Genomic DNA, 20,324 nt, shown 5'->3' with positions numbered 1-20,324 from the left:
AAAAAGGTTGAACCAGTTAAGTCTATACCCACTAAAGTTTAAAAGAATGAATTGTGACCTTATTGAAACAGGCTCTGACATTAGTTAAAACAGAAGAGCTAATTTCTCTCAGAGGGTTATTCGTCTGCAGATTTCTCTCTCCTAAAGAGTAGGAAGCCAAGGGTTCTTGTGAGGTGAGTGTTGGGGGTAGGGGGCGCAGGTGGTGAGCACAATGACAGGAATGTGGAGTGGACGTCATATCATATCATCCAAGACCTTATTGAATGACAGATCAGGCTTAAGGGGCTGACTGGACGTGCTCCTGCGGTTATTCTTGTGTGTTCTTACCTAACCAGTGGCATTGACCAGCTGGGCCAATCCACTTGTTTTGGTGCCGTAACTTCTTTGTGAAGACTGTTTGTCCTGAATTCTTTTCCCACAATAATTTGCTGCCAGCTGCTATTTCACTTGCTGCAAGCAAGTTGCTTATTTAGGAATCCCTCCGGACTGGCCTTTAACAGTCCCAGGTTTAGATTAGGAAGAAGAGTTCCTGTGAATGGAAGAAAGTAAGGACTGCCTTTGCAACAGAAATGTTTTGTCATCCACTTGTCATCATCCTGGAACTGTCAAACATTAAATATTGAGTTAATGGAGATTTTTCTGCAATATTGTGCTGTGTGAAAGATCGCTCTAAATGGGTCAAACCTACTGTGGCCCAGACAGTTAGAAATTCTGTTGATGTATGACTTCCTATATTTGTTGTAATGCTGCCAATTGTTCATAGAGAAAGACCTAGAATTGTTTCCTTGAATGAAGAATTCCTTCACCGTTAGCTTTGTGCAGTTATTTAATGTAGATTGAACAATGGCACCATGTTGCTGGTAATGCTTTGGAATAAGTTGATGGTTGTTGTAAATTTCTGAGGCTCTTGAGTGTGTGGAGATTTGGCTGAATGTCATTTTGTAACAACTGTACATCTCAGACACATTTCGCTATTGTGAATTGCAGCTCCTGCACTGGATGTGTGAGTGGAATGAAATCTGAGCATCTTGCGTTTATCCTGACTCCACCTCCGTGCATTTCTGCTCTTGTTCTTACAACGTCTCACATTAGGGCTATTATTGGAGTTCGGAGCCACTGAAGCATTTCAGCAGCTGAGTGATGAGAAGAGGATGCACGAATGATAAAATATAGATGTCTGCAGCTATAGAGAGATAGAGCTGTTCAGAAATACCGGTCAGAACTCAAACACTGAGTATGGATTGTGCCCTTTGGGGGTGTACATGAGTTGGTGATAATTGGGGGACACTGGGAAACTGCACAAAGGACAGCAATGTTTATCGGAGTGAACTGCTGATTGAAAACTGCATGGGCCTCAAAACAGACAAACCTTTCTCAATCCTAATCTTTTACCTTTCTCTTGTGCACAACCAAGTTTGCGAGGCATGAATTTGTGGGTTCGGTGAAAAAGATGAGCTGACATGGATCAAATGGCTTCCTCATTTGGATTGATCTTGTGGTACAATGTTGAGAAACTCTGTTGTATTGCTTCCTCTTTTACCAAATATCTCCCCACACGATATCAAGACTAGATCATCAGCCTGAGAGCACACTGCACCAAAACCACTGCCATTTTATTCACAGTGAGAAGCTTCCTGAGTTTTCACTATCCTCGAGCTCTGATGTTACAAATAATTACCAGTTGTGCAAATATAACTCCACTCCTCAAACTTACTGTTTGTTATGCCCCATCATTCTAAAACTTAGAAGAGTCTATGCTCTTTTTTTTCCCAGGAATGTAAAGGCTGAGGGATGCTGTAGGTAGAGGCTTTTAATATTATGAAGGAATTTAATACAGTAAACATGGAGAAGCTGTTTCCATTTACTGAACAAGTTTGAAACTAGAGAAGTAAACATATGGTAATTATTAATAAGTTATACAGGTTATTGGTTAGGCCACTTTTGGTATACTGCAAGAAATTCTGATCTCCCTGCTACAGGAAAGAAGTTGTGAAACTTCAAAGAGTTGGTGGGTTTGAGCTATAGGGAAAGGCTGAATAGATTAGGGATATTTTTCCTGGAGCATGAGGAGTAACCTTATAGAAGTTTGTAAAATAACAAGGGGCATGGCTACGGTGATTAGCCAAGTCATTTCTCCGTAATGGGCAAGTTCAAATCTAGAGGGCATAGGTTTAAGGTGAGATGGGAAAGATTTAAAAGGGACCTAAAGGACAACTTTTTCATGCAGATGGTGCGTGTATGGAATGAACTGCCAAAGGAAATGTTGGAGGCGAGTACAATTACAACATTTAAAAGGCATAGATTAATTTAGGATATCTGGTTGGCAAGGACGAGTTGGACTGAAGGGTCTGTTTCCATTCTGTACAACTCTTGACTCTAATAGAGAAGTTCAGAAGAAACTTGACCTGCGAATTGTTGGAATGAGATACCTAACACCACGCTGAATGGGTGAGGCAAATAGTGAAAATGTACTTAAGGTGAAGCTGGATAAACGCATGAATATAAAAGGGTGAAAATAAATGGTAAAAAGATGCAATTAAGTAACATGGTTTGTGTCGAGCATAGACAGCTCTGTTGGGCTGAATGGCCTGATGCGACGTTTTAAGTACTCTGAGGATAAAAGTCATAACCGGGCCTGTAATCCACTGCTTCACTCTGATCTAATGGTCATATAAGCTGCTTTCTGACAGCATTCACTGCTTGTACTTACTGTCACTACTGTCTGTGTTCCTGTTTATGTGTTTATTGATGGTTCTCCTTTGTAGTTGTGGATGAACAGAATGCACACACCCAAGAGCAAGTTGAAGTGGAGCTGAAAAAGGAAATTGAGGAACACTTGAAGGAAGAGGAGGAGGAGGAGGAGAAGGAGGAGGATGAGACCAAAGAACCTGATGTGCAAACAGGTAAGATTTGTTCTCCTCTGCCCAGGTTCCTTCTAGGATGAGGAGCTCATCCACCTTGAGTTGATTGTTATAGCTGTTTCAGACAGAGAAACTGAATTCAGGTAAAATCTCGTGGGTTTAAAACCACTGATCACTGGTTATTGGGCAGCCCTGGTCATCCAGCATCAGTTTGCAGTGTGCAATGTGCGTGGACACATGATCAAAAAAATATACAAAGTCAGAGCTGTACTGAATACAAGAGATGGATCCTGATGCTTCCCACTCTCTTTGAAACAGATAACTGCCCACAGAGAGGCAACCCTTTTCAGCTGTGAGCCCCAATGGATGTAACCTCCTTGTAATATCTGAGTCACGTATCTGCAGTATCTGAACCGTCACCCCACCCCATGTCTAGGCACATTCCTACAGTGTCCAACTGCCCACCCCGTGGTATCTTAACAATTTCTCTGCAGTATCTAACTGTTTCTCTACATGTGTCTGAGCTGTCCCCTGCATGTGTCTGAGCTGTCCCCTGCATGTGTCTGAGCTGTCCCCTGCATGTGTCTGAGCTGTCCCCTGCAGTATCTGAGCTATCCCTGCAGTATCTGAGCTGTCCCCTACAATATCTGAGCTGACCCCTGCATGTATCTGAGCTGTCCCTGCATGTATCTGAGCTGTCCCTGCATGTATCTGAGCTGTCCCTGCATATATCTGAGCTATCCCCTGCATGTATCTGAGCTATCCCCTGAAGTATCTGAGCTGTCCCTGCAGTATCTGAGCTGTCCCCTGCAGTGTCTGAGCTGTCCCCTGCAGTGTCTGAGCTGTCCCCTGCAGTGTCTGAGCTGTCCCCTGCAGTGTCTCAGCTGTCCCCTGCAGTATCTGAGCTGTCCCCTGCATGTGTCTGAGCTGTCCCTTACAGTATCTGAGCTGTCCCCTGCAGGATCTGCGCTATCCCTGCAGTATCTGAGCTGTCCCCGACAGTATCTGAGCTGTCCCCCCTGCAATTCTTTCGCTGCCTTCGCCTCCGTGCCTACTTTCACAACCAAGACTCCCGCCCACCCTCTGACGACCCCTTCTCCCGCCTCCAACACACCCCATCCACCTGGATCCCCCTCTCCCAGGATGAAAGATCAGTCCTCAGCAGGGGCCTCACCTTCATTCCCCTACGCCCTCGGATTAATGAGTTCAACACGCGGCGAGATATTGAACAATTCTTCCGCCGCCTTCGCCTCCGTGCCTACTTTCACAACCAAGACTCCCGCCCACCCTCTGACGACCCCTTCTCCCGCCTCCAACACACCCCATCCACCTGGACACCCCGTGCTGGCCTCTTACCCGCCCTCGATCTATTTATAGCCAACTGCCGCCGCGACATTAACCGACTCAACCTGTCCACCCCTCTCACCCTCAGAACGTGCAGCCCTCCACTCCCTCCGCTCCAATCCCAACCTCACCATCAAACCGGCAGACAAGGGAGGCGCGGTAGTAGTTTGGCGCACCGACCTTTATACCGCTGAGGCCAAACGCCAGCTCGCGGACGCCTCCTCTTATCGCCCCCTCAACCACGACCCCACCTCCCACCACCAAACCATCATCTCCCAGACCATCCATAACCTCATCACCTCAGGGGATCTCCCATCCACCGCCTCCAACCTCATAGTCCCACAACCCCGCACCGCCCGTTTCTACCTCCTGCCCAAAATCCACAAACCTAACTGCCCCGGCCGACCCATTGTCTCAGCCTGCTCCTGCCCCACCGAACTCATCTCCGCATACCTCGACACGGTTCTGTCCCCTTTAGTCCAAGAACTCCCCACCTACGTTCGGGACACCACCCACGCCCTCCACCTCCTCCAGGATTTTCGCTTCCCCGGTCCCCAACGCCTTATTTTCACGATGGACGTCCAGTCCCTATATGCCTCCATCCCCCATCACGAAGGACTCAAAGCCCTCCGCTTCTTCCTTTCCCGCCGCATCAACCAGTACCCTTCCACTGACACCCTCCTTCGACTGACTGAACTGGTCCTCACCCTGAATAACTTCTCTTTTCAATCCTCCCACTTCCTCCAAACTAAAGGAGTTGCCATGGGCACCCGCATGGGCCCCAGCTATGCCTGTCTCTTCGTAGGATATGTGGAACAGTCCATCTTCTGCAACTACACTGGCACCGCCCCCCACCTTTTCCTCCGCTACATCGATGACTGTATCGGCGCTGCCTCGTGCTCCCACGAGGAGGTTGAACAGTTCATCAACTTTACTAACACCTTCCATCCCGACCTCAAATTCACCTGGACTGTCTCAGACTCCTCTCTCCCCTTCCTAGACCTTTCCATTTCTATCTCGGGCGACCGACTCAACACAGACATCTACTATAAACTGACTGACTCCCACAGCTACCTGGACTACATCTCCTCCCACCCTGCCCCCTGTAAAAACTCCATCCCATATTCCCAATTCCTTCGTCTCTGCCGCATCTGCTCCCAGGAGGACCAGTTCCAACACCGCACAGCCCAGATGGCCTCCTTCTTCAAGGACCGCAGACTCCCCCCAGATGTGATCGACAATGCCCTCCACCGCATCTCCTCCACTTCCCGCTCCTCCGCCCTTGAGCCCCGCTCCTCCAACCGCCACCAAGACAGAACCCCACTGGTTCTCACCTACCACCCCACCAACCTCCGTATACAGCGTATCATCCGCCGTCATTTCCGCCACCTCCAAACGGACCCCACTACCAGGGATATATTTCCCTCCCCTCCCCTATCAGCATTCCGCAAAGACCACTCCCTTCGTGACTCCCTCGTCAGGTTCACACCCCCCACCAACCCAACCTCCACTCCCGGCACCTTCCCCTGCAACCGCAGGAAATGCAAAACTTGCGCCCACACCTCCTCCCTCACTTCCCTCCAAGGCCCCAAGGATCCTTCCATATCCGCCACAAGTTCACCTGTACCTCCACGCACATCATCTATTGCATCTGCTGCACCCGATGTGGCCTCCTCTATATTGGGGAGACGGACCGCCTACTTGCAGAATGCTTCAGAGAACACCTCTGGGACGCCCGGACCAACCAACCCAACCTCCCCAACACTTTAACTCTCCCTCCCACTCCACCGAGGACATGCAGGTCCTTGGACTCCTCCACCGGCAGAACATAACAACACGACGGCTGGAGGAGGAGCGCCTCATCTTCTGCCTGGGAACCCTCCAACCACAAGGAATGAACTCAGATTTCTCCAGTTTCCTCATTTCCCCTCCCCCCACCTTGCCTCAGTCGGTTCCCTCAACTCAGCACCGCCCTCCTAACCTGCAATCCTCTTCCTGACCTCTCCGCCTCCACCCCACTCCGGCCTATCACCCTCACCTTGACCTCCTTCCACCTATCACATCTCCATCGCCCCTCCCCCAAGTTCCTCCTCCCTACCTTTTATCTTAGCCTGCTTGGCACACTCTCCTCATTCCTGATGAAGGGCTTATGCCCGAAATGTCGAATTTCCTATTCCTTGGATGCTGCCTGACCTGCTGTGCTTTAACCAGCAATGCATTTTCAGCTGTCCCCTGCAGTCGCTGAGCTGTCTCCGACAGTAGCTGAGCTGTCCCCTGCAGTCTCTAACTGTTGTCCTGCACAGCATGGTGGCTCTGTGGTTAGCACTGCTACCTCACAGCACCAGGGACCCGGGTTCGATTCCAGTCTTGAATGATTGATTGTATGGAATTTTCACATTCTCCCGTGTCTGTGTGAGTTTCCTCCAGGTGCTCCCATTTCCTCCCACAGCCCAAAGATGTGCGGGTTCAGTGAACTGGCTATGGTAAATTGCCCTGTTGTGTACACAAATGTGCAGGTTACGTGACTAAGCCAGGGTAAATATGGGGTTATGGGTATAAGGTCTCGGCTGGGTCTTGGTGGGTTGCTTTTCGGTCAGTCAGTCCAAACTCCAGCTGAGTGGTCTTTTTCCACACTAAAGGGATTGTACAACTCCGTTAGTATCTCGCTGTCTTGCTGCAGTGTCTGCAGTCTCCCTGTCTCGTTGCTCTTCTGCCTTGAGATTAGTAGTTTCCCTGATTGTCCTATGGGAATCAGTAGTGACTTCTGTTTGATGGCCCTAAATTTTGAACTTGTTCCCTTTTGAAAATACCTTCTATATCTGAACTAAAAAATTCCCTTATCGTTCTCCACTTTATTTTTTCTGGAGTAAAAATGTGTAGCCATTTCAGTGTTTCTTGAAGCATGAGACTTCTCTTTGTTGTACCTATCCTAGGGCCTACATCTCTATCGTGTACTCCTCTCCACTCTCAGCTCTCCAAGTCTCCTTTCTAGGTCTAGAAGGCTCTCAAACTCCAAGTCTCTATGAACCTGTATTAGCCCCCTACTCTCGGACATTATCCATTGGGCAGCACGGTGGCACAGTGGTTAGCACTGCTGCCTCACAGCGCCAGGGACCTGGGTTCAATTCCCGCCTCAGGCGACTGACTGTGTGGAGTTTGCACATTCTCCCCGTGTCTGCGTGGGTTTCCTCCGGGTGCTCCGGTTTCCTCCCACAGTCCAAAGATGTGCGGGTCAGGTGAATTGGCCATGCTAAATTGCCTGAAGTGTTAGGTAAGGGGTATATGTAGGGGTATGGGTGGGTTGCGCTTCGGCGGGTCAGTGTGGACTTGTTGGGCCGAAGGGCCTGTTTCCACACTGTAAGTAATCTAATCTAATCTAAACAATTATGCTCACCTGGCTGAGTATGCCTTCTCCTACTCCTGTACAATTAATTACCACTTAACAGTAAATTTGCTTTATTGGCTATATCTTAGAATCTGAGCTGTTGCCATGGGCTGACTTAGAGGCCCTCATTCATATAATATGGAGACCAGAACTGGTCGTAGTATGTTATTGTGGTCTAACCACGTTGTTTTAGCAAGTTCAGCATAATTTTTTCTGCATTTCATTTCTATTCCTCCATGATTCAAGCTAAATTTGGTACAACCTTGGCTTGATATTCATGGCAAATTATCACTATATCCCTACACCTTTTATTTTCCCTGCATGTGTTGTTTGGAGGCACTGGTCTCTGTGCCCTTTTGAGAATCTCCTGAGTGGCACAAAAATACCTTGAATGATTTTACTCTTGCATTAAAGTATAGCTTGGTCTAACTGAGCAAGTTCAGGTTAGGTTTTGGAATTAAGGCACTGAGAAAGTGAGGACCGTAGATGCTGGAGTTCAGAGTCGAAAGGTTTGGCGCTGAAAAAGCACAGCAGATCAGGCAGCAACTGAGCAGCAGGAGAATCGACATTTCGGGCCCAAAACTTATGCCCTTATGTCCAAAACTTCGATTCTCCTGCTCCTCAGATGCTGCCTGACCTGCTGTGCTTTTCCAACACCACACATTTCGGCACTGCTTTACACAGCCAGCACAAGGTGATGGCCATGACCTAGTGGTATTATTGCTGGACTATTATTCCAGAAGCTCAGTGTCCCAGGGACGTGGATTCAAATCCCATGGCAGATGGTGGAATTTGAATTCAGTAAAACAAAATCAACGATTAACAGTCAACTGATGACCATGCAGCCATTGTTGATTATCAAAAAAAACTCATCTAGTTCAGAAATGTGCCATCCTCACTTGGTCTGGCCTACATGTGATTCCAGACCCACACAAATGTGGTTGACTCTCAACTGTCCTCTGAAATAGTCTATCAAGTGTTATGATACGGAGGTCGAACCCCTGTTAATTAGGGGCAGCAGGTTGACTCAATGATTAGCACTGCTGCCTCACAACGCCAGGGAACCAGGTTTGATTCCAGCCTCGGGCGACTCTCTGTGGAGTCTGCACATTCTCCTCGTGCCTCCCACAGCCCAAAGATGTGCAGAGGTAAAAACAATGACTGCAGATGCTGGAAACAAGATTCTGGATCAGTGGTGCTGGAAGAGTACAGGTCAGGTGAATTAGCCATGCTAAAATGCTCATAGTTTTAGGTGCATTAGTCAGAGGGTCTGGGTGGGTAACTCTTCAGCGGGTCGGTGTGGACTTGTTGGGCCGAAGGGCCTGTTTCCACACTGTAAGTAATCTAATCTAATCATATACCCCCCGTGACACATTAGATTCTTATAATTTGATTGGTTTCCAGATGTCAAAACAATAAAATTCAAGTTCCTTTGGCTTCTGGTATACTGGGCATAATTTAAACTAATTAGTTAAATTTAGGTATCCATTTAACAGCTAATTGCTACATTTTGGATGGGTATATGATTAGGAAGGGTTTGGAGGTATATGGGCCAGGTGCTGACAGGTGGGACTAGATTGGGTTGGGATATCTGGTTTGCATGGACTGGTTGGACCGAAGGGTCTGTTTCCATGTTGTATGTCTCTTTGACCCTATGACTCTATTTGGAACAGCCTGACCTTTAGCTGGCAACTGTGGCTGTACTTTAAATTCAGAAAAGCACTTTCTATCTTCAAGTGACCATATATGCTTTCGACTTCGTAACATAAGCCACTCAGTTATATCGGTTGCCACAAAGTTCCAACAAATAAAGAAACCACATGGATCACCTGGCATCAACCTAGGTACCGGAAAAGACAATTGCTGAAACAGCCCTAACAACCCTGCAAGGTCCTCCTGACTAACATTTGGGGCTAGTGCCAAATAGGCAAGCAACAGCCATGACGTGATTGTATTCATCGAATCATAGTTTACACACAATGTTACAGACAATGCCATCGCCATTCCTGTCCTGTACCACTGGTAGGACAGACCAGCAGAGGTGATGGCACAGTGATATACAACCAGGAAGGAGTTGCCCCGAATGTCTTCAACATTGACTCTAGACCGCATGAAGTCTCATGGTTTCGGGTTAAACGTAGACAAGGAAACTTCCTGCAGATAACCACATACCATCCTCCCTCCACAGATAAATCAGTACTCCTCCATGTTGAACAACACTTGGAGCTATACTGAAAGGTGCAAAATGCACTCTGCGTGGGAGACTTCAGTATTCAGCACCAAGAGTGGCTCTGCAGCAGGTTAGGTCCTAAAGGACAGTGCTAGACTGGATCTGCAGCAGGTGTAAGGGAACCAACAAGTGGGAAAAACATACTTGATCTCATCCCCACTAATCTACCTGTTGATGGTGCATCTGTCCATGACAGTATCAGTAAGAGTGACCACCTCAGTCCTTGTGGAGTGGAGATTCTGTCTTCTCATTGACAATACCCTCCATCGTGTTGTGTGGGACTGTCCACATTAAATGTGACATAGTTCAAACAGATCCAGCAACGCAAGACTAGATATCTATGAAGTGCTCTGGGCCAGCAACAGCAGCAGAATTGCACTCCAACATAATTTGCAATCTTATGGCCTATCATATTCCCCATTCAACCATTACCATCCAGCCAGGGGATCAACCCTGGTTCAATGAAGAATGCAGGAGGACTTGCCAGGAGCAGCATCAAGCACATCAAAAAACAAGGTGTCAACTTGATGAAGCTACCAAACAAGTTTACTTTTGTGCAAAATGGTACAAGCAGCACGTGATAGACCAACAAATCTAAGCTCTGCAGTTTGGCCACATCCAGTCGTGAATGGTGGTGGACAAGTATACAGTTCACTGGAGGAACAGTCTCTTCAAATATCCCCATCTTCAATGATGGAAGAGCTCAGCACATCGGTGCAAAAGGGAAGGCTTAAGCATTGACAGCAACCTTCAGCCATAAGTACCACATCTCGGCCTCCTCCAGTGGTCCCCAGCACGATAGGTACCAGTTTGCAGCCAACTCTGGTCACTCCACATACTATGGGCCCTGACAACATTCCAGCAATAGTACTGAAGGTTTGTGCTCCAGAACTTGCCGCTCCCTTGGCTAAGCTGTTCCAGCCTAGTTACAACACTGGCATCTACCCTACAATGTGGGAAATTGCCCAGGTCTGTCCTGTATGCAAAAAAGGGAGAAATCCAACTGGCCAATTACTGCCCCATCAGTCTACTTTTGATGGAAGGTGTCATCAACAGTGCGAACAAGCAGCACCTGCTCACTGATACCCAAGTTTGGGTTCTACCAGGACAACTTAACTCCTCACCTTGTTACAGTTTAGGTTCAAACATGGACAAAAGAGCTGAATTCCAGAGGTGAGTTAACACTAACAACCCTTGATATAAAGGGCACATTTGATCAAGTGTGGCATCAAGGAGCCTTAGCAAAACTGGAATCAATGGGTATCGGGGGCTCACTCTGCTGGTTGAAGCCATACCTGGTACATATGAAGATGGTTGTAGTTGCTAGAGGTCAGTCATATCAGCTCTAAGACATCTCTGGCAGACTTCCTCAGGGTAGTGGCCGAGGCCCAACCATTTTCAGCTGCTTCACACTGACCTTCCCTCAGTCATAAGGTATGAAGTAGGGATGTTCATTGGTGATTGCACAGTGTTTGGCACCATTCACAATCCTCAGATACTGAAGTAGCACATGTTTAATTGCAGCAAGATCTGGACAAGTTCCAGGCTTGGGCTGACAAGTGGCCAGTAACGTTTGGGCCACGCAAATGCCAGACAATGACCATCTCCAATTAGAGACAATCTAACCACCACTCCTTGACATTCAATGGTGCTGCCATTACTGAATTCCCCCACAGTCAACATCCTGGGGGATTACCATTGACCACAGAAACCCAACTGGACTTTCTATATAAATACAGCAGCTAAAAGGTCAGAGGGTAGGAATGTAGTGGCAGACTCTCCAAAGCCTGTCCACCATCTTCAAAGCTCAAGTCAGGAATGTGATGGAATATTTGTCACTTGCCTGATTTGTAGCAGCTCCAACATCACTCAAGAAGCTTGACACTATCCAGGGCAAAGCAGCCCATTTGATTGGTACTGCATCCACAAGCATCCACTTGCTCCACCACTGCCACTCAGCAGTAGCAGTGTGTGCCGTCTTACTTTCTCCACTGCAGAAATACGCCAAAAATTCTCAGACAGTGGCTTCCAAACCCACAACCACTTCCATCTAGAAGGATAAGAGCAGCAGAAACATGGAATAATCATCACATACCAGTTCCCCACCAAGTCACTTACTGTGCTGACTTGGAAACATATCAGCATTCCTTCATTGTCATTGGGTCAAAATCGTGGAATTTCCTCCTTAACAATATTGTGGGTCAACCTACATTATGAGAACTACAGCGGTTCAAGAAGGCAACTCGCCACCACCTTTTCGATGGGCAATAAATGCTGGCATTCCATCGACAACCATATCCCATGAGTGAAGACAGAAATGCTCTGAATATTGATGAATGCCTCAAAACTAGGTGAAGACAAAGCATCAGAGTTGAGCAGGATAGTTGCTTGCCTTTGGTTAATTAACTAATAATAAAGTGTAATAATAAAAGTGCAATAATAAATAATAAACAGAGTGTAATTTAATAGGTTGCTGATTATTAATTTATTTCATGTTGATTGAAAATCATTTGTTGCTTTTATTGTTTGGTAATATTCAGTAGCAACACTTCATAATTCTAATAACTCAGTATTCTGCTGGTTGTTTCAGCTCTGCAATCTGCTCAAAGATCCCCTCCAGAGAGACGAATCCATCGCACTACCACTTCATTCACTGGTCCATTCACAACCTCACAATTGACTGCGAGCAAAGAAAATCTTCCAGTACTGAACACCAGAATCATCTGCCCAGGTACCTAGCATTCTGACACAGTAGAGACATTCCAGAAGGTGGAAATAATACTGCTGTAAATTAATTACTCTGGTGGTCCCAGAACAGCTTCAGTTTTCCTCCAATAAGTGGATAATTGAGTCAATCCCATGGGACAGAAGCAGAGATTCAGTGTTTTATGACCTTCCCTCTGCCTAAGGGTTAAACCTTGGATATTGGCTTCTTGTCACTGTTCACAGAATGGAGACGGTTGGGTGATTTGCCTGCAAGCCATATCCAGACACCTGGTGTAAGCATGCCAACTTTTTTATTTTAAAGAGCTGGATATGAGGATTGTTAACCTCTGTATCCTCTTCTTTGATCTGTGCTACCATGAGTCAAAGTTCTGTGTTTGGAAGCTTGCCTGATAAAATTTAGTTGTATAGATTCTTCCTCATTTACAACCTAAAGGTATGTTTTTGTATTACTGCAGGTTTGCGAGCTGGACTTGCTGCCTCCATCGCTGGAAGCTCAATCATCAGCAAAATGCTACTTGCAAACATTGATCCTTTTGGAGCAACGCCATTCATTGACCCCGACCCAGATTCACTGTAAGAAGCATTCTTCGTTATGCTAACTGTTCCTCGTTACTGCTTTTTCTTCAGTTACAATTTGAATTATTGTTTTCAAAGTTATCAGTTCTTTTTCGGAATAATACTGTGTTATGTACCAGGCCAGAACCCCTCAAGACGTTTCAAGAAAGTAGCCCAGATCCTAAAATGCTAGTTGTTTTAAGCAGGTGTAATGTGGATATTCCAGGAGGGATGCTGCTGATCAAACCACTTAGTTTTAAACAAAACAGAACTTGTATACAAGATTACCAAATGAAACACAAGCAAAAGAATACAAGATATCTCAATCTATCCAAAAACCCGACAGAGAATACCAACTTAATGATGCTGTTCCACATACTTGTAAGATACCCATAACCACCCCTTGGCACAGAAGGTAAAATCAAACACAGGGTCTTACAGGAGAGATGTCAAAGAGAGAGAGTACCAACCTGGACCTGCTTCTTTGGATCCAGCAGCTTCTTTCAACACTGCTGCTGAAAACCGAACCGAACCAGAGAAAACCTAAGCTGGCAGAACTGGCCACTTGTCTTTCACTGTCCAAGCTTTTTTTTCAAAGACTTGAAAGCCTGTTGCCTGAGGTATTATCTGTTAGCGATAATCAAATTGGCCCTAAAACCCTTCAACTTAGACTTTTTGGAGTCTGCCTTTTATGACCTCTCTGAAAAAAATCCAAGGACAACATAACGTTGTTAAAGGAGCAGCTTTGTCAAAGTTGTTACTGATGAATATGTTAGCGTATCGTGACAGTGCAATTTTTGCTTATTTATTTTACTTTCTATTTGCAGAGAAGGTTATACTGAAAAGTGTGTTATGAACAATTATTTTGGAATTGGATTAGATGCAAAAATCTCTTTGGAATTTAACAACAAACGTGAGGAACATCCTGAGAAATGCAGGTACCTACATAGCTTTCAACTTTTTATTAATACTGGGATATCAAGTAAAGAACAATGGCTTGTAATGCAGGACACCACACTATACCACAGAGCTATATTAGAAAAGCACACAGTTGCGGTCAGATACTGGCAACATGAAGATTGCTGGAAGATGGAGGACCTTAGTGAGCAAAGAAGGTTCTGCTGAAGATCTTTGTTCTGAGTAAGCACATAAAGTGTCGCGATCTGTCCTCCCTGGGGGAAGTAGGGAGCTTGACAGAAGAAAAGGTGTAACAAGAAGGATATATGCACATCATCCAGTTGGATCTCCACAGTAATGAAACAAATCTTCTCAAAACTCACTAAGTAAGGAAACAGCTCTTGTAGAAGTCATTACTAGCATACTATATGAGTGGGATAATGGTGAACTGTCCTTCCTCATTCTTATCAAGCTGCATACGTGTCATTGTCCCTGTCCTGGCTCGGCTCATCTGCTAAAACTCTCACCCATGTCTTTGCAAGCTCAAACTTTGAGTGTTCAAACACACTTGTGGGTAGTCTCCCAACATCTACCCTCAGTAAACTTGTCATCATCATAAACTCTGCTGTCCATGACTTAATTTGCAACATGAATCATCTCTCTGTTCTTGCAAACATACATTGGCTTTTAGTCAAGCAATCGCTGAAAATGTGTTGCTGGTTAAAGCACAGCAGGTTAGGCAGCATCCAAGGAATAGGAAATTCGACGTTTCGGGCATAAGCCCTTCATCAGGAATTCCTGATGAAGGGCTTATGCCCGAAACGTCGAATTTCCTATTCCTTGGATGCTGCCTAACCTGCTGTGCTTTAACCAGCAACACATTTTCAGCTGTGATCTCCAGCATCTGCAGACCTCATTTTTTACCCTTTTAGTCTAGCAATGACTTGATTGTAAAATTTTGATCTTTGTTTTCAAATCTTTCCACAGTCCTGCTCCCCTCTGTCTCTAGTTTCATCCAAATACTGCTGATAGAGGTTGACCTTGACTTAATGTGCAGACACCTCCTGATTGAAGATTACCTCCCCTTATTTGCCAGTCAATCTCAATAAACCTCCTGGATTTGCACTGAATAGCAAGGCAAGACGAAAGTAATATGAGCATGATAGCTCTGGCTGAAGGTAAAGCAAGACAATACAAAGAAGAGATGCCTTTAGCATTCAGGTAGGCTTAGACTATGACAGTGAGAAAAGAGCCCCGGGATGCAATCTAGTCTGGTCCACGAGCTGGCTGAGTTCCTGAATGCACAGTGTCCTACTGCAGTTTCAGATGCTAGCGTCCATGGATGTGAAGAGATGCAGCTGGTGCTCATGGAGCACGCATGAAATATTGGTTCCTCGTGTTCAATTTGGAGCTCCTTCAAAGCAAGCAGGAAGCTCATGTAGCTGCTCAGATTTCCACACTGAGGAAGTCAAGCTTGCTAGTATATTGGTAAAATAGGCAATTTAATTTTAATGAGTCAAATTGCACAGTTAATAAGGGTGGTTAACAGCCAGTAATCTCAAGTAATTCACAATTCACCACACCTATCAAGAAATCCAAATATATGTAAGATGCAGTGAGTTGTTCCTGATATTGAGATAGGCTTCATCGGACTTGTCACACGATTCTACTTCACAACTGATTATAGCCCCTGTCGTTCAGGCCCTGATAAGATTTCGTCCACTAATTATATCACAAGGTCTAGATTAGGAAACACCCAAATATAATGATAATAATAGAAGAAAATAATTGTATTATGGCAGCAAAGTAGGGTAATGTAAGACAGTAGTACTGGGAAAAGAGAGAATCTGTATTTTTATAGCACTTTTCATGACTCCAGGGGCCCAAAGTGCTGTAAAATCATTGAAGTAATCATTGTCTCTGTTGTGGTGTAGGAGAACGAGTACGAAATGCCAACTTAAGGGTAATAAATAGGAATAAGAGCCTTAGTGGCTAACGATATCTATGTGAGGACAGGAATTGATAGAAATAACAGATTGGAGTAATAATTTCAAGGAGAGTTTTTAATCAAGTTGTGAGGAGTTGGAGAGTTCGACTATGTTTCATTTAAATGGCATCTGGATGGGTATATGAATAGGAAGGGTTTGGAGGGATGTGGGTCGGGTGCTGGCCAGTGGGACTAGATTGGGTTGGGATATCTGGTCAGCATGGATGGGTTGGACCGAAAGGTCTGTTTCCATGCTGTACATCTCGATGACTCTATGACTCTATAATTGAAGATATGGTGTCAAAGTGGTGTATGTTGAATGGCGTGCTCAATCACAGTAACTCAATCTTTTACTGAAGCTGAGAGCTTGGAGAATTTGTCACTGTTGACATGGATGGATCATAGCAGCTAAAGCCAAATGGAGCAATGGTTGGAAATCTGTTATCAAATGATCCAAGTTAAAATCAGAGAAGAAAGTGAGAAGAAATGATCAATTCCTTAGTAAGAGAATGTTACAAAGGAACAGAAGAGGATCAAAATAAGTCACAAAGGATGGGCAAAAGTATGGGCCAGGTTTGATCATGGCACAATGAAAACATCGCTAATAGTGAAATTGAAAAGAAGCAAAGAGAAGAAGGAGTAGCTGAGGGGGTTCAAACTGATCAGACTAGATTAACTGAAGAAAGATGTAATATAAGAACTGATCTTGAGAGCTGTTTGATATGAACCCCTGCATTGCCACTTGGCCTTACCTCAGATATAGTGGCTACATGGCAGGAGAGTGAAACTGCAGCAGGAACAAGGCAAGGAACAAATCATTTCTGAGATCATTCCAAAGGACCAGTGCTGGGACTTCAGTTGTCTATGTAAATGACTTGGATGAAGGGATCAGAGGTAGGTTTGTTAAATTTGTTGCTGAGACAAAGGTGGCTAGAAAAGTAAGTTGTGAAGAGGCTATAAGAATAAAACAAGAGCATATAGATAAATTAAGTGAATGTGCACAGATCTGACAAGGGGAGGATAAAGCAGGAAAATGTGAAACTGATCACGTTAGCAGGAAGAATGAAAAAGCATACTGTTGAAATGGTAGGAGGTTGCAGAGGTATGAGGTGTAGAGGGATCTGGATGTCCAAGTGCATGAATCACAAAAATGTAGTGTACAGTACAGCAAGTAAAGAGGAAAGGTAAAAGAATGTTATTTATTGCAAGGGGAATTAAGTAGAAAAGTAGGAACTCCTACTTCAGATATCCAGGACCATGATGAGACCACATCTGCAATCCTATGTACAGTATTGGTCTCCTTATTGTAACTGCATTGGAGGCAGTTCAGAGATATTTTACTAGATTAAAAATAGAATTGAAGGGGTAAGTGATCTACTCCCATCCCTATGTGATATGTTCATATGCATGTTTGTTTTTACAATGATTTCTTGCACAAGTACAGGGATATGACTTTGACATCTACTATAAAACTGGTACTGAAATGCTCACTTTAGATCAGTCGAGCAGATAGACAAAAGCTGAACATGGCTGCATGCATTCCACTGAGTTTTCAAGTCAACAGCATGGATTTTGAGGTGGAAGGTGTACTCAAAATTGATCTGTTTCATTTTGAACGGATATATGTAACCAGCTTCAATCGGAAACTGCTAATGACTCAAGTGAAGGCACGGTGGAAGGTTATCTTCAGGGGTGGCCTGATAAAATAAAAGGTGCCAGACAATCTCAAATGCTTTCAGCCTATTGTTGATCTCAGAATCTAATGAAACATTGTCTTCAAAGGAAAACAAATATCTATGGCTGAAGCTGTGTGCCAGCTTTGTTACCGAGGACATGTGGGTATAGAGCAGAGAAGGTGATTGACATGTGATACAAGCCTATTGGTCTGGGATTAACAGTGCCATATTTACATTAGTCAGGATATGAGAGACACATCAGCCACAGCAACGTTGAAAACCTCCACATTCTGATGCAATTTTGTCAGTCCCTTAGAACCATCAATCTGTTTATCATGAATGGAGGCAACTTCCTTGCCACCAATTATTGCTGATTGCCAATTGTCAGGGAGGTACTGGATGCTTCAAGCAAGTCCTTGGCAGACACATTGTGCACCTGAAGATACCAGTTCTGATAGAGGGGCACATTTGTTTTAGGGATATATGTCCCAAATGGGGCATGAACCACTTGATGTTCCTACCATCAATTGGTCTCACTAAACGAATGACTATTATTCACCCTGAGTTTAAGAGGGAGAAGCTGGAATCAGATGTAGTGGTATTACAATTAAATAAGGGTAGGAAAAGATATGAGGGAGGAGCTGGCCTGAGTTGGTTAGAAGGTGCGTCTAGGAAGGAGGATGGTGCAGCAGCAATTGTAGGTGTTTCTGGGGGTAATTCAGGCAGTTTCCTGATGAAGGGCTCCTGCCCGAAACATCAATTTTCCTGCTCCTTGGATGTTGCCTGACCTGCTGTGCTTTCCCAGCACCACTCTAATCTTGACAACAGAAATTCATCCCAAGGAAAACAAAACAAGCAAATGGAAGGTCAAGGCAAATGTGGTTGACAAAGGAAGTCTGAGATAGCGTAAAGGCAAAAGAAAAATTATACAATGTGATGACGATCAGTTGGAAACCAAAGGATAAAGACGCCTTTAAAAACCAGCAGAGAACAACTAGAAAAAAAGCACTAAAGGAGAGTATGCAGTATGATGGTAAGCTGCCCAGTAATATAAAAAAATTGCAGGAATTGTTTTAGAAATGCACATGGTGAGAGAGAGGCAAGCGGAGGTATTGGTCTGTTGGAAAATGAGGGTGGAGAAGTAGTAAAGTGGAGCAAAGAAATTGCAGAGGAACTGAGTAGGCTTTGGGAAGTCAGGATCTAATCTGCTCTTGTAGCCACAGTACTTTCAGATAACAACAGAAGTTCACACGAATTCGCTGCAACATAATTGACGAATTGGGGACACTGTTTCTAAAGCACGAGCTTTTACCATGTGTTGGCTGCAGTGCAATTACAGCACCAACACTTTAAGTGCTGTTTCTAGAATGCGATTTTTCCATAATTTAGGGTTGCACAAGAATGCAACCATCGCGTAATAGAAGAACTACCTGCATATTGCTAGTCTGTTTAAGTTTCTGGTCACTTTCTCCACAGTAGAGAAGAATGACAGATCCATCAGATCATTTACAAACCACAAATAAAGTCCTGTTTGTTCACTGGCCAGCAGACCTCAACAGAATCAGAATCTGTGCATTAATATAGAAAAAAAAATGTCTTTTTTAGTGTGAGATCAGTTGTCAGTCAGTGACAAAGGCACATTTTGTTTCATGTATGGCCATAAAATGAAGTATGAAATATCAGTGAAACACCCTTGTACCATACTGAATAATCTCTTAATTTTTTTTTGTTTAGAAGCCGAACGAAGAATATGATGTGGTATGGTGTGCTTGGTACCAAAGAGTTACTGCAGCGAACCTATAAGAACTTAGAACAAAAGGTGCAACTTGAGGTAATGCTTTGTATCTTCCACAGTTGGTCAACCAGTCAAATGACAAGAAGACACAATCAATGCAAATGATACATGCATATTAAAACATCATTAAATTCCTTTATTTATGGAACCATGTCTGGGTGCTGTTATTCAGGGAATATGATCTAAAGAGTTCTCTTAACAACTAACTGTGTTGGGACTGTTCAAACCTCAGTATGACAAAGTTTGTGGTTGGGTTCCTCCAATAGCAATTTGTTTGAAGTATAATGGTACTGTCACCTGCTGCGCTTTAACCAGCAACACATTTTCAGCTACTGTCACCTTTATTGTCCTTCATTTTCAGGTGCTTTCTCTATATCACAGGGGTTTAAGCATACCCCCCCCCCCAAGTTGGTGTATTAATGGCAAGAGATATTGCTTCTGTTTCTTTAAGAATTATGATGGGCCTCTGCGGCTGGTTCTGAAATGGAATCTGACTGCCGTTAGATTTTTTGCAGACATCAGGCCCAAAAACAAGTCCTGAAGCCATGGCTGCTGCTGCTGCTTCATTGTTTGTATAATCTTACGAGCGGCATTTTTAAAAAGTATGTTCACAGGTGTTGGCGTCATTGATTGTTTGAGAAAATATTTTCCAACCCCAATTGCTCTTGAGAAAGGAGTGATATTCTTGAAACATTGGAGCGCATAAGTCTGATCTAGTGGCATCTGATCTCTCAAAATGATTTCATAAATGATAACATCGCCTTGTAGGTCCATGTTAAGGAGGGGGTTCCAGGATTTTGACCCAATAACACTGAAGTAATAGTGATATATTTCAAAGTCAGGATGGTGAGTGACTTGGAAAGGAAT

The 20,324-nt window shown here is 44.6% G+C and overlaps 1 protein-coding gene across 4 annotated transcripts in view; it reads left to right on the top strand.

Moving 5' to 3' along the window:
• The window catches only part of dgkh (diacylglycerol kinase, eta), a 570,460-nt gene that overhangs the window by 448,564 nt on the left and 101,572 nt on the right, over window positions 1-20,324 (top strand). For all 4 annotated transcript variants that reach the window (XM_060832853.1, XM_060832854.1, XM_060832851.1 and 1 more), the window contains 5 exons: window positions 2,766-2,903; window positions 12,411-12,551; window positions 13,003-13,120; window positions 13,930-14,040; window positions 19,397-19,493. In XM_060832853.1, coding sequence (XP_060688836.1) covers window positions 2,766-2,903; window positions 12,411-12,551; window positions 13,003-13,120; window positions 13,930-14,040; window positions 19,397-19,493 — 605 coding nt within the window. The remainder of the gene's footprint in view (window positions 1-2,765; window positions 2,904-12,410; window positions 12,552-13,002; window positions 13,121-13,929; window positions 14,041-19,396; window positions 19,494-20,324) is intronic.

Source organism: Hemiscyllium ocellatum, chromosome 12 (genome assembly GCF_020745735.1).
Source record: "Hemiscyllium ocellatum isolate sHemOce1 chromosome 12, sHemOce1.pat.X.cur, whole genome shotgun sequence".
In the NCBI taxonomy this organism is placed as follows: domain Eukaryota; kingdom Metazoa; phylum Chordata; class Chondrichthyes; order Orectolobiformes; family Hemiscylliidae; genus Hemiscyllium; species Hemiscyllium ocellatum.
The sequence above is the reverse complement of the archived record's forward strand: the minus strand, read 5'-3'. Positions and strand labels throughout refer to the sequence as shown.